This window comes from Aquarana catesbeiana, linkage group LG07, assembly GCF_042186555.1.
Source record: "Aquarana catesbeiana isolate 2022-GZ linkage group LG07, ASM4218655v1, whole genome shotgun sequence".
In the NCBI taxonomy this organism is placed as follows: Eukaryota; Metazoa; Chordata; class Amphibia; order Anura; family Ranidae; genus Aquarana; species Aquarana catesbeiana.
This window is the reverse complement of record NC_133330.1, coordinates 304,725,123-304,739,161: the sequence shown is the minus strand read 5'-3', so window position 1 is coordinate 304,739,161 and position 14,039 is coordinate 304,725,123. Positions and strand designations below refer to the sequence as shown.

The following is a 14,039-nucleotide window of genomic DNA, read 5'->3' as shown; positions in this document are numbered from 1 at the left end:
GTTTCATTTTATTATTAACCAATTGCTGACCATATACTGTACATACAAGGCGGCTCTGCTGCGCAGGATCACGTACCTAGTATGTGATCCTGTACTTCTGACGCTAGGGCATGCATGCACGTCTCCGGCGACCCGCTCCTCCTGTGATTAGACACAGCGGGAGCTGGTCTGCGGGTACCATGGACTTAATGTCTGCCGGTACCTGCCGATTGTTGGGCAGAGAGCCAGAATGCCGATGTAAACCTGCAACCTAGAGATGGGCTCAGGCGTGTTCGAAATTCCACATAATCACAGGCAATGAGGCATTTTCCGATCTGTGCAGCTGCGGACCAGGAAATGTCTCACTGCCAGTGATTAGCGGTGTGCAGCGTCGGCTTCCTGGCGGGATCGGGCATGTGGGATTTCAAACACACCTGAGCCCATCTCTACAGCAAACATACCATTCTGTCAGTAGGGAAGGCATTGATCCTGTATTCCTGCAAAGCAGAAACATGGATCAATGCCTTCCCATAGTAAAAGCACCTCCCCCAAGGCGAGAAAACATATTATTAGGCACACAGTTAACCATTTGATCGCCCCTGAAGTTAACCCCTTCTCAGCCAGTGTCATTAATACAGTGACAGTGCATAATTTTAGAACTGATCACTATATTGGTGTCATTGGTGTCCCCAAAACGTGTTAAAAGTGTCACTTAATGTCCGATTTGCCTGCCGCAATGTCGCAGTCTCATTAGTCGCTGATCGCCGATATTACTACTAAAAAATAATAAACAAAAATTCCATAAATATATCCCATAGTTTGCCCCACAATTTGTCCCATTATCCCATAGACGCTATAACTTTTGCGCAAACAAATAATTGTACGCTTATTGGGATTTTTCCACCAAAAATATGTAGCAGAATACATATTGGCCTAAATTGATGAAAAAAATTGTTTTTTTCACATTTTTTATTGGATATGTTTTATAGCAGAAAGTAAAAAATATTGTTTTTTTTTTTTCAAAATTGTCAGACTTTTTTGTTTATAGTGCAAAAAATAAAAACCGCAGAGGAGATCAAATACCACTAAAAGAAAGCTCTATTTGTTGGAAAAAAGGACATCAATTTTATTTGGGTACAGCGTCGCAGGACTGCGCAATTGTCAGTTAAAGTAATGCAGTTGCTTATCGCCAAAAATGGCCTGGTCATGAAGGTGGGGGGGTAAATCTTACAAAGGTCAAGTGGTTAAGGACTTGACTTCAATGAGTGCATCAGTAGCTAGTTACGGTTCTCTTATTGACTTCCTTGACTTTGGCGCTAAGCTCCACCCAGAGATGGGTGGAGCTTTGCTCTAAAGTCAGAGAAGTCAAGACTCTAGTGACAGAATAAAAACTGAAAAATTCCCTAAATGCATCAGAACATCAAATAAATTGTAAATACTTGTCTACTTACTGATTGTTTATGTGAAAAATAAATAAGATCTTCATCAAACATTTATTAATTCATATACAACAGGACTGTGGACATGTGTATAGGTACATAATTTAATATGTTAAGACTCATGTCTTGAACCAGAAGCAAAAACAAAAAAACAAAAAAAACGAGTATATTTACATTTTACAATTTTACAATTTATATTCATAAAAAAGTACACCACGGGTCTATATACAGTTATATGTCATCCAATACATTCCTTACATTGACATAAATAAAATATGTATAGTTTTTTACTTCCTCTAATGCCCTGTACACACGATCGGACATTCCGACAACAAAATCCATTGGATTTTTTCCAACGGATGTTGGCACAAACTTGTCTTGCATACACACAATCACACAAAGTTGGTCGGAAATTCTGAACGTCAAGAACGCGGTGACGTACAACGCATACGCCGTACGACGAGCCGAGAAAAATGAAGTTCAATAGCCAGTGCGGCTCTTCTGCTTGATTTCCGAGCATGCGTGGCACTTTGTGCGTCGGAATTGTCTACACACGATCGGAATTAACGCGAACGGATTTTGTTGTCGGAAAATTTTAGAGCCAGCTCTCAAACTTCGTGTGTCGGAAATTCCGATGGAAAAAGTCCGATGGAGCCTACACACGGTTGAAATTTCCGACAACAAGCTCCGATCGCACATTTTCCGCCGGAAAGTCCGATCGTGTGTACGGGGCATAAGGCTCCGTTCAAACCTCGGCATTTTTCTGCTCTAAGCCTCAGCTCTAAAAACGCACAACAAGACAAATCCCATTTATTTCAATGGCTCCTGTTCACATCTGAGTGTTCTGTCACCTAAAGCAAAACGCCTTTTTTTGGCAGATTACAGGTGTTTTAATTCTTTTACATTGGAGACCTTTTGAACTTCAAAGCGCCTGTACAATACACTGCAAAAATACCAGAAAAACGCCTGTGAAACAGCAGCGCCTAGATGTGAGCGGAGCCTTAGTCAGTGTGCATCATTGCATTCATTCTCTTTGGGTCACTTGGCATTTACTGTCGGTGACTGACTGCCGATTTCCTCCAGGTAATGGCTGGTAGTCGTGTCGTTGCTCCGCGTGCTGTTCACAGTAGAGGGAAACCGCGAGCTGCGCCGGTTTCCCTTGTAAAAGCTGCAACGCATTATTCCTTTAAATGTCCTCCACATCTCCTCGTCCTTGTATGAGTAGATAATGGGGTTTATGACAGAGTTTGTCAGGGCGAGCAGAAGAAACCACCTTTTCACCTGCTGAAGTCCACATTGGGTGCAGTTGAGGCCATCCAACAGCAGGACCACCATCCCTGGAGTCCAGCAAATTACAAATGCACCTGCAAGTACAAAGTCAGAGGTTTCACGGTCAATAAAGCAAAGCACTATTACATACTACAAATTGTCAGTTAACTTCAACAAAACACAACTCAAGAAAAATGTTTACTTTTGGATAAAATGGGGAAGGGATAGAACCTGCCAGGTTGGAAGTCAACGTGGAGACCCATCATTTCTCCTCTGCAGTTAGCTATGGCAATTTTTACATGACTACGGTGGTCCAGCTTAGACTAATGTACAGTAGGTAATGTACTAGGGTTGCACCGATACCGATACTAGTATCGGTGCCGATTCCGAGTATTTGCCCGAGTACTTGTACTCGGGAAAATGCTCCCAATGCTTCACCCGATACCGGCATTCCGGAAGTCAGCGGGTGGGCGGAGTGGGTGGGAGAAGGCGGAGCGCGGGTCCTGACACAGTGAGAGTCCTTGCGGGCTGCAGCGGAGGAAGGTAAGCTTATGGGGCAGGGGTGTGGGTCGCAGCCTGCAGTCACAAGGCGGCAGCAGACATCTTGTTACACCCAGCCCATATACTATATGGGCTGGGTGTAACAAGATGTCCGCTGCTGCATTCTGACTAGGCTTACTGAGGCCGAGTGCAGGGTATATCAAAATGGGCGTTGCAGTGTACAGCTAACTCTTTTATAGATTTTATTTTAGTGTTGCATTATTTTCAGTGCCACTGCCTACCAAACAGTTCCATCTATCATTGTCCATAAGTGCCACCCATAAGTCCCAACTATTAGTGCCCATAAGTGCCACCTATCAGTGCCCATCAGTCAGTGCCACATACCAGTGCCACCTATCAGTGCCCATAAGTGCCAGCCATCAGTGCCACATATCAATGCCCATCAGTAAGTGCCAGCCATCAGTGCCGCATATCAGTGTCCATCAGTCAGTGCCACCTATCAGTGCCCATCAGTCAGTGCCACATAACGGTGCCACCTATCAGTGCCCATAAGTGCCAGCCATCAGTGGCCAAATCAGTGCCCATCAGTCAGTGCCACCTATCAGTCCTGCATATCAGTGCCAGCCATTAGTGCTGCAAATCAGTGCCCATCAGTCTATGCCACCTATCATTGCTCATCAGCGCTGCTGCATATTAGGGCCTCCTCATCAGTGCCACTGCCAGTTACAGTTATGCCCTGTACACACGGTCGGACATTGATCGGGCATTCCGACAACAAAATCCATGGATTTTTTCCGACGGATGTTGGCTCAAACTTGTCTTGCATACACACGGTCACACAAAGTTGTCGGAAAATCCGATCGTTCTGAACGCGGTGATGTAAAACACGTACGTCGGGACTATAAACGGGGCAGTAGCCAATATTTAATTTATTCTGAGCATGCGTGGCACTTTGTGCGTCGGATTTGTGTACACACGATCGGAATTTCCGACAACGGATTTTGTTGTTGGAAAATTTTATATCCTGCTCTCAAACTTTGTGTGTCAGAAATTCCGATGGAAAATGTGTGATGGAGCCCACACACGGTCGGAATTTCCGACAACAAGGTCCTATCACACATTTTCCATCGGAAAATCCTATCGTGTGTAGAGGGCATTACAGTTCTTCATAATTATAAAGAAGATATCGTTAGTCTGTATTGTGCTTTGAAAACTGTCACTTGACATTAAAAAAACGTATCAGTAATCGGTATCAGCGAGCGCTTGAAAAAAGTATCGGTACTTGTACTCAGTCTTAAAAAAGTTGTATTGGTGCAACCCTAGTATCAGGGCCATCTTTAATACTGATTAGACCCTGGGCAAAAATTTTTTTGGGGCCCCCCCATGCAATTTCACTCTCCACCTGCTCTGAGACATTCAATAAATAGCAGCTAGACTTTAAATCAGTTTACTGTATCAGATCAGGCAGCAATTGCGATTGGTTGCCAGAGGTTATAGCATATCATTGCTGCTTAATTGACTGGTTGCTAGAGGTTACAGCACACATTACGGCTCACTGATTCGTTGCTAGAGGTTACAGCAAATGATTTCTGCTTGTTAATTGGTTGCTAGAGATTAATGTACAGTAATACTGCTCACTGATTGGTTGCTGGAGGTTACAGCACATCATTTCCTCACTGCACGGGAGCATGATATACATATGAATGCCGCCTTTATTTACATATCAGTGCCGCAGGCCGCAGCTATTTACTTCGTAATGCCGCCGCTATTTACATATGAATGCCGGTTATTTACATGTAAACACAGGGTCTGCAGGTGAGTCATCTGTACACAACAATAGGGCTGAGCTGTGCAGCATTAGTACCAGCACTTCACACTGAGATATTGGGATACAGCATGGGACTAAAACGTCAAGGGACAAGTGAAGTTAAACTGAGATAGTTGGCAAGTATGAGGCAGCTGCTTTGGGCCCCACAACAATGACAGGGCACAGGGTAGCTGCCCCTTTTGCCCTGCCTTAAAGACGGCCCTGCCTAGTATGTACAGTGCCTTGCAAAAGTATTCACCCCCTTGGCTTTTTACCTATTTTGTTACATTACAGCCTTTAGTTCAATGTATTTTTAATCTGAATTATATGTGATGGATCAGAACACAATAGTCTAAGTTGGTGAAGTAAAATTAGAAAAATATATGCATAAAACTATTTTACAGAAATATAAAACTGATAATTGGCGTGTGCGTATGTATTCACCCCCTTTGTTATGAAGCCCATAAAAAGCTCTGGTGCAACCAATTACCTTCAGAAGTCACATAATTAGTGAAATGATGTCCACCTGTGTGCAATCTAAGTGTCACATGATCTGTCATTACATATACACACCTTTTTGAAAGGCCCCAGAGGCTGCAACACCTAAGCAAGAGGCATCACTAACCAAACCTTGCCACGAAGACCAAGGAACTCTCCAAACAAGTAAGGGACAATGTTGTTGAGAAGTACAATTCAGGGTTTTTTTTAGCAGTTGGGACTGGGAAACTGGTCAGAATTGAGGGAAAGATTGATGGTGCTAGATACAGGGATATTCTTGAGAAAAACCTGTACCACTCTGTGTGTGATTTGAGGCTAGGACGGAGGTTCACCTTCCAGCAGGACAATGACCCCAAACACACTGCTAAAGCAACACTTGAGTGGTTTATGGGGAAACATGTAAATGTGTTGGGATGGCCTAGTCAAAGCCCAGACCTCAATTGAAGATTATTGTTCACAAGCACAAACCATCCAACTTGAAGGAGCTGGAGCAGTTTTGCAAGGAGAAATGGGCAAAATCCCAGTGGTAAGATGTGGCAAGCTCATAGAGACTTATCCAAAGCGACTTGAGGCTGTGATAGTTGCAAAAGGTGGCTCTATAAAGTCTTGACCGTAGGGGGGTGAATAGTTATGCACATTGACTTTTTCTGTTATTTTGTCCTATTTGTTGTTTGCTTCACTATAAAAAAAAAAACATCTTCAAAGTTGTGGGCATGTTCTGTAAATTAAATGATGCAAATCCTCAAACAATCCATGTTAATTCCAGGTTGTGGGGCAACAATACACAAAAAATGCCAAGGGGGGTTGAATACTTTTGCAAGGCACTGTACATATCTATAGTAGGTTGGTCCAAGCTGTGGGACATTCCATGAATAAACTTCAGTTTTAGGTAACTGAACTAAGGCATTCCATGCATGATGTGATTTTCTTTCCTGCAACCATGGGTTGCAGGAAAGAAAATCGCTAGATTCCCCCATCAACGTAGTCGGTTGGCAGGGGGAACTGTTCCTGCTGGGAGAACACAGTGATTAATAACCACTAGCAATGATCACATGTTCAAAATCCGGCATGCTTGTTGTACCCAAGTCATACAACAATCGATTTGGGCACAATTAGCTTGCCCAAAGATGAGGAGCAAGTGGTCCCTGCTGAGCCGGGCAAGATTCAAACCATCAACCATTCAAACTATCTATGGTCAGCTTAAGGCATGCCACATTTCAATAAGTAGACAACCGCCAGGATTCAGACATGCTGCGAAAGCTTGCATATGCTCAAAGGCCATCCCTATAGAAGAAAAGACTGTCAGAGGGGCACACATTAGGTTACAAAGGTTAGAACAATGGCAAGCATTATTTTCAAAGGCAAATGCGCAGCTTTTCACAAGATACAAAATGCTACAGGATGCGGACACTGTTTAGGCCTGGGCAGGCAGCCAACAGTGACATGTCCCACTTGTCTGCATCTGAGATCTGCAGTTCTGTTTTACAGTTTGATGATAGTAGATCAGGAGGCCAAGCAGACCTCTGATTATGTAGCAAAATCAAAAAATTAACCACTTGACCTCCGGAAGATTTACCCCCTTCATGACCAGGCCATTTTTTGTGATACGGCACTGCGTCGTTTTAACTGACAATTGCGCGGCCGTGTGATGCTGTACCCAAACAAAATGTATGTCCTTTTTTTCTCTCAAATAGAAAACTGCTTTTGGTAGTATTTGATCAGCTCTGTGGTTTTAATTTTTTGCGCTATAAACAAAAAAAAAGACAATATTTTTTTACTTTCTGTTATAAAACATCCAATTAAAAAAGAAAATCGAATTTCTTCATTAATTTAGGCCAATACATACTGCTACATATTTTTGGTAAAAAAATCCCAATAAGCGTATATTGATTGGTTTGCGCAAAAGTTATAGTGTCTACAAACTATGAGATATTTGTATTTATTTATCTTTTTACTAGTAATGGCGGCGATCAGCGACTTATAGCGGGACTGCGATATTGGGTCGGACAGTCGGGACACTGACACTTTTCACACTTTTTGGGGACCAGTGACACTAATATAGGGATCAGTACTAAAAATATGCACTTTACTAATTCACTGTACTAATGACACTGGCTGAGAAGGGGTTAACATAAGGGGCGATCAAAGGGTTAACTGTAATGCTAACCAGTGCTTTCTCACTGTGTGGGAGGTGCTTGTACTAGCTTAGCAGGAACACAGGATCAATGCCTTTAATACTTACAGAACAACGATCTGCCTTGTTTACATAGGCAGACCACTGTTCTGGCCCTCTGCCTAATGGTCGGCAGGTGGCGGCGAACATCGAGTTTGCGGTACCTGCAGCCCAGCTCCCATTAATCCCATCGGGTAGCCGGCGGCACGCTGATGAGGCTGCACTGATAAGGCGGCACTTATGGGCACTGTTGGACAGCACTGATGGGCACTGATGAGGTGGCACTGATGAGCACTGATAGGTGGCACTTATAGGTGACACTGATGAGGAGGCACTGATTGGCAGCACTGGTGGGCACTGTTGGGACTTCCCTTATAATCAGGACGTTGATAATCAGTGCCCTGATTATCAATGTACATGTCCCTTTTACACAAGTTGGTTATCTGCTCTCTTCTTCTCAAGCTGTCATCATGAGGAAAGGAGTGCCGATAACGGGCTTCTGTTTACATCCATGATCAGCTGTGATTGGACACAGCTGATCACGTGGTAAAGAGGCGCTGATTGGCTCTTTACCTCAATCTGTGATCAACTGGACCCTGTGATCACAGAGCGCACAGCACGCAACCAGCAGCGGGCACGATCACGAGAGATATGATGGCCTCCCAGAACTAGCTGGCCACGCGGTTTTGAAAGTGGTAAACACCTATGTGTGCATGGACACATAGGGTAACTGTCAGGGCTGGGCTCAGCCCTTCCTTCTCTGAGCTGGCTGCTCAGCTGTCGGCTAATTGCCAGCTCTCATCTCTCTCCACAGTTAACCAGCTGTTGTGGATCTGCTCGTCAGTCCCGCCTACTTAAAGATCTCCAGCTCACTTCATTCCTGCCTTCGCCTTGGTCACATCACAAGAAACCATCTCCTGCATTCCTGTTTAAAGACTGGCTTTGCTGACACCCCTTCTGGCTCCTTATCCTGCTTATATATATATATAGTGTAGCGCTATGTGTATGAGTAGATAAGAATGAAATGTTATAATCGAGCCATCCTGCAATGGCCAGAAAACAAACAAAAAATTTGTTTAAAAAAAGTGACTTAATGAAAAAAATTTGGTAACACTAATACAAAATCACATATAAAGCATAATAGAAATACACCAGTGAAAAAGTGAAAACAGGAACAAAATATAAATCAACCATAAATAAAGTCCATATGAATAAGATGTGTCCTTGATAAAAATCAAAAACCACCACCAACAGTCTCTGAGGATTAGCTGATGAGGACAACAACAGGGTGTCACTGGTGGGTGAGATGGAGAAACACCAAATCCAATGTGACGTCTATGTGTGTGTCAAAACCACCACCATAACATCTGAGGAGGCTTACCAGACGCAAAGGACTTGAAAAGACATACGTCTTACAAGTCACAAAAAGCTTGTTTAACCACCGAGGCTAGCAGGATGAAAACATCGGGTATCCAAAACTTCAATTAGAGGGGAGGGAGGGTCTGTCGACAGCTTCAACCATCCAGACGTATCAGCAGACCAACCGGATGTGTGATTGGAACCATGAGAGAAAGAAGACTCACATGGCGTGATATCGTTTTAAAAGGCATGCATTTATTAAAACAGTAAAAAAGAAACACTCACATGGTATACGATCGTAAACAGCTTAAATGGTATCAAACGCGGTGATCATAGGAGGTCCACCCAACATGTTTCGGCTGATCAGCCTTCATCTGGGGGTCCTTATCCTGCTTGCTGTTCATCTACTTGGATCCCTGACTTCTGGCCTGGCTGATTACCCGATCTGGTTACTGAACTCTGGCTTGGCTGACTACCCGATCCGGTTACTGGACTCTGGCTATGCTTTGACTACGCTTACTCTATTTACCTTTTTATTTATATTAATAAACAAGTGTGATTTTACTGTACTTCAATCTCGGTCTGGTTCATGGTTTCTGACACTATCATGGAAGTGCATTTAAAAACAGAAAAAAAAAAAACAGACGCCCCTAAGAGCAGCGTCAAAAACATTCAGTGTGCATGACGCCTCAGTCAAACCAAAGTTTTTCTTTTAACTATTACGATCAGCAAGGAACGGGTTAATAGCTATTCCCAGACAGTTATTAGGTTCTCTTTTATGTTAGAAGGACAGTCACGCTGTTTCCAACAACTGAAAAGCCCTACATTGATCCAGCTAATCAAACCATCTCTCCTTTCATCTACACAGCAGTTTCAAAGGTGCTCATGAAAAGGGAGTTTTTCCAGTTTCAGGTCTTTTGTATAATTACTGTGATGAAGAAAGGTGGAAAAGCTCCCTGCAAGTCCCAGCACGAGCTAAGATAGAAGAGCAGGATGTGACAAAACATAAACACCCAGCCCACGACAGCTTACAGCCTACATAAACTCTCCAGAGGAACCAGAAGCCATTTGAAAATACACATAATAACATTTGATATTCACCGTAACAACAGCAAGCTTTTTGGTGGGCTAAATCAATGCATGGAGCAGAGCAACTTTACCCAAAGTGGAATTCTCCATTGTGTGCGAAGAAAGACACTTTCCACCACTAATAAGTAAGGATGAGCTCCCGGGTGTTCGCACAGCCCACGTGCAGAGCCCGCCAGGAAGTCGGCGCTGCGCTAATCACAGGCAGTGAGACAATTCCCGATCTCTGCAGCCGCACATCAGGACAATGTCTCACTGCTTGTGATTAGCGCAGCGCAGTGCCGACTTCCTGGCTGGCTCTGCACGTGGGCTGTGCGAACACGCCGGAGCTCATCCTTACTAATAAGGTTCCCACAGTAGGGATTTTCCCCCAGCTGTGGCATGGTCGTGGCGGACCAGGTTCAGTATTCCATCTAAGCTATTGTTGTCACCGGTCTGAGTGAGGCCTGATTCACATCTATGCATTTTTTGTGCTTTTTGCATTTTTCAGATATGCACTACAGAACGTGTTCCATAGGAAACCATGTTAACCACTTCAGCCCCGGACCATTTGGCTGGCCAAAGACCAGAGCACTTTTTGCGATTCGGCACTGCGTCACTTTAACTGACAATTGCGCGGTCGTGCGACGTGGCTCCCAAACAAAATTGACGTCCTTTTTTCCCCACAAATAGAGCTTTCTTTTAGTGGTATTTGATCACCTCTGCGGTTTTTATTTTTTGCGCTATAAAGAAAAAAAGAGCGACAATTTTGAAAAAAAAGCAATATTTTTTACTTTTTGCTATAATAAATATCCCCCCAAAAATATATAAAAAAAACATTTTTTTTCCTCAGTTTAGGCCGATACGTATTCTTCTACATATTTTTGGTAAAAGCAAATCTCAATAAGCATTTATTTATTGGTTTGCGCAGAAGTTATAGCGTCTACAAAACAGGGGGTAGTTTTATGGCATTTTTATTAATAATTTTTTTTTTACTAGTAATGGCAGCGATCTGTGATTTTTACCATGACTGCAACATTATGGCAGACAGATTGGACACTTTTGACGCTATTTTGGGACCATTCACATTTTTATACAGCGATCAGTGCGATTAAAAATGCATTGATTACTGTGTAAATGTGACTGGCAGTGAAGGGGTTAACCAGGAGGGGGCGCTGCAGGGGTTAAGTGTGTCCTAGGGATGTGTTCTAACTGTGGGGGGGAGGGGCTATGTGTGAAATGACACTGATCACCGCTCCCGATTACAGGGAGCTGTGATCAGTGTCCTGTCACTAGGCAGAACGGGGAGATGCTTGTTTACATCAGCATTTCCCCGTTCTTCCTCTCCGTGAGACAATCGTGGGTATCCCCGCGGACATCGAGTCCACGGGACCTGTGATCACACTCACGGGGCTCGCGGCGGGCACGTGCGCCACCAGCGGTGCGCACGCGATGACACAACAGCAAATTTAAAGGGACGTACCTTTATGCTCATTTGCCTGTTCGTGCCATTGTGTCGACGTATATGTACATGCAACGGTCGGCAAGTGGTTAAATGGACTGTAGTGCAAATCTGCAAAATGCAAAAAGCACTAAAAATACATAGGTGTGAATTAGGCCCGAGTCTTCTGTATGTGTCTATGAAGAATCCTCTACAGCTGCCTTTCTCATCCTTTTTAACATGCAGGAACCCTCTAAGGCTCCATTCACACTAGCGCGTTTTTTTATGCATTTTGCATTTTGCAGAAATGCATGGGAATTTTTTAACATGGGTTCCTATGGAACATGTTCACATCAATGCCTTTTTGTACCTCTGCATTTTTGGAAAGGGTCAGGGACTTTTTTTCATGCAAAATGCAGCGTTTTGCATGTAATAGAATTCAATGGACCAGCATCAAAAACACAAGTGCAGCGTTTGTACAGCGTTTTTGATGCGTTTTGCGTTTTTGCCTTTTTTTTTTTTAAACTGTATACAGTCTAAAAAAAACTGTAAAAAAAAAAAATAAACAAAAAACCGCAAAACGCGGCAAAAATGCTGCAAAAACACTGTAAAAACGCTACAAAAACGCTGCTCAAAAACGTGGCAAGCATCACAAAAAAAACTCCAAAAACGCTCAAAAGCAACATGCATATATGTGAATCGAGCCTAAGGTGATGGTCAGTGGGAAGAATATTGCTTACACATTTGGTCATTGGGAAGAATCCCCTTGTTAAAAAGACAGCTAAAAAAATAAATAGTGTCAACAGTTACCTATCTGAAAGGCAGAAATTTCTCATTGCTCAAGGTACCCCTTAGCAGCCTTTGGAGGCATGTTAGGGTTTCCACTGATTATTAGTTGGATGATCGGAGGGAAAAATTCTCCTTACATTTGTGGTCATTGGGCGGAATCCTCATCTTACAGATGGCCAAAAAGAATGTTGTTGTCAGCAGTTACTTATCTGAGATGCAGAAATTGCACATTGCCCAAGGAACCTCTAGCAGCCTCTGGAGGAACCCTAGATGAGAAAGGCTGCTCTACAGGATGCACGGTCCAGAAAAGTGGTGTAATGTAACCCCTTGTGAACGCTCAATAACAACAAATAGAAAACTCACTGGTGTGTGACAATAAAAGCTTGGCTGAAAAACAGAGCTTTCATCCTGCGGAAGTCGGGGGGGGGGGGGGGGGGTCTTATCTCTATGAGAAAAAATTAGAGGAACTACATTTATTCTCTCTTGAGAAGAGGAGATTAAGGGGGATAAGTGGTCCATAAAGTGAACTTGGTGTTGCGTTATTCGCTTTAAGGTCATCACAGAGGACAAGGGGGCACTCTTTACGTCTAGAGGAAAAGAGATTTAATCTCCAAATACAGAAAGGTTTCTTCACAGTAAAAGCTGTGAAAATGTGGAATAGACTCCCTCCAGAGGTGGTCCTGGCCAGCTCAGTAGATTGCTTAAAAAAAAGGCCTGGATTCTTAACTAAATGTACGTAATATTACTGGGTACTGACATTTATAAGCAGGGGCATTGCTAGGTCTACAAAAGATCTGCTGCTAGAGCCCATAGCAGCGTAGTAAAGAAAGTCATACGCTTGGGCGGGCATACACATGTATATACAGTAATATACGTGTGTGTGTATATATATCCCCAGAGAGCCCCCCACTTACAGTAGGGTCCCCAGAGAGCCCCCTTACATCATGGTCCCCAGAGAGCCCCCCTTACATCAGGGTCCCCAGAGAGCCCCCCTTACATCAGGGTCCCCAGAGAGCCCCCCTTACATCAGAGTCCTCAGAGAGCCTCCCCCTTTCATCAGGGTACCCAGAGGGCCCCCCCCATTTATATCAGGGTTCCCAGAGAGCCCCCCTTACATCAGAGTCCCCAGAGAGCCTCACCCTTTCATCAGGGTACCCAGAGGGCCCCCCATTTACATCAGGGTTCCCAGAGAGCCCCCCTTACATTAGGGTCCCCAGAGAGCCTCCCCCTTAAATCTGAGTCCTTAGAGAGCCTCTGCCTTATAATCAGAGTCCCCAGAGAGCCCCCCACTTACATAAGGGTCCCCAGAGAGCCTCCCCTCCCCTTTGGGGACCCCTGCAGAGACTCGGGGCTATTGGCCCCAGATTCGTGGCTATAGCCCCAAAAGCCACCCCCTAGCGATGCCCCTGTTTATTGGTAAAGTTGATCCAGGGAATATACAATTGCCTCTCGGGGGATTAGGAAGGAATTTGTTCCCCTGCTGGGTTGAATCGGCTCATGCTTTGCTGGGGTTTTTTGCTTTCCTCTGGATCAAGGGTCTCCAAACTTTCTGAACAAAGCATCAGTTTACTGTCCTTCAGACTATGAAGGGGCCAAGCTGTGGCCAGTGGGGGTAGAAAATGCTCTGGCATCAATGAGAGTAAAGTATGCCCAAATATCATAGGTGTGCGCAGCCTAATGCATTAGGGTGTGCACCCTTAAGCTCAAACACACATGCAT

At 44.0% G+C, this 14,039-nt stretch overlaps 1 protein-coding gene across 1 annotated transcript in view; it reads right to left on the bottom strand.

Moving 5' to 3' along the window:
- Positions 1–1,453: 1,453 nt before the first annotated feature.
- LPAR3 (lysophosphatidic acid receptor 3) overlaps positions 1,454–14,039 on the bottom strand; it is a 62,181-nt gene continuing 49,595 nt past the window's right edge. Inside the window, exon 3 of the mRNA XM_073593628.1 lies at positions 1,454–2,782. Within this exon, the coding sequence (XP_073449729.1) occupies positions 2,457–2,782 (326 nt within the window). The 3' untranslated portion in view covers positions 1,454–2,456. The remainder of the gene's footprint in view (positions 2,783–14,039) is intronic.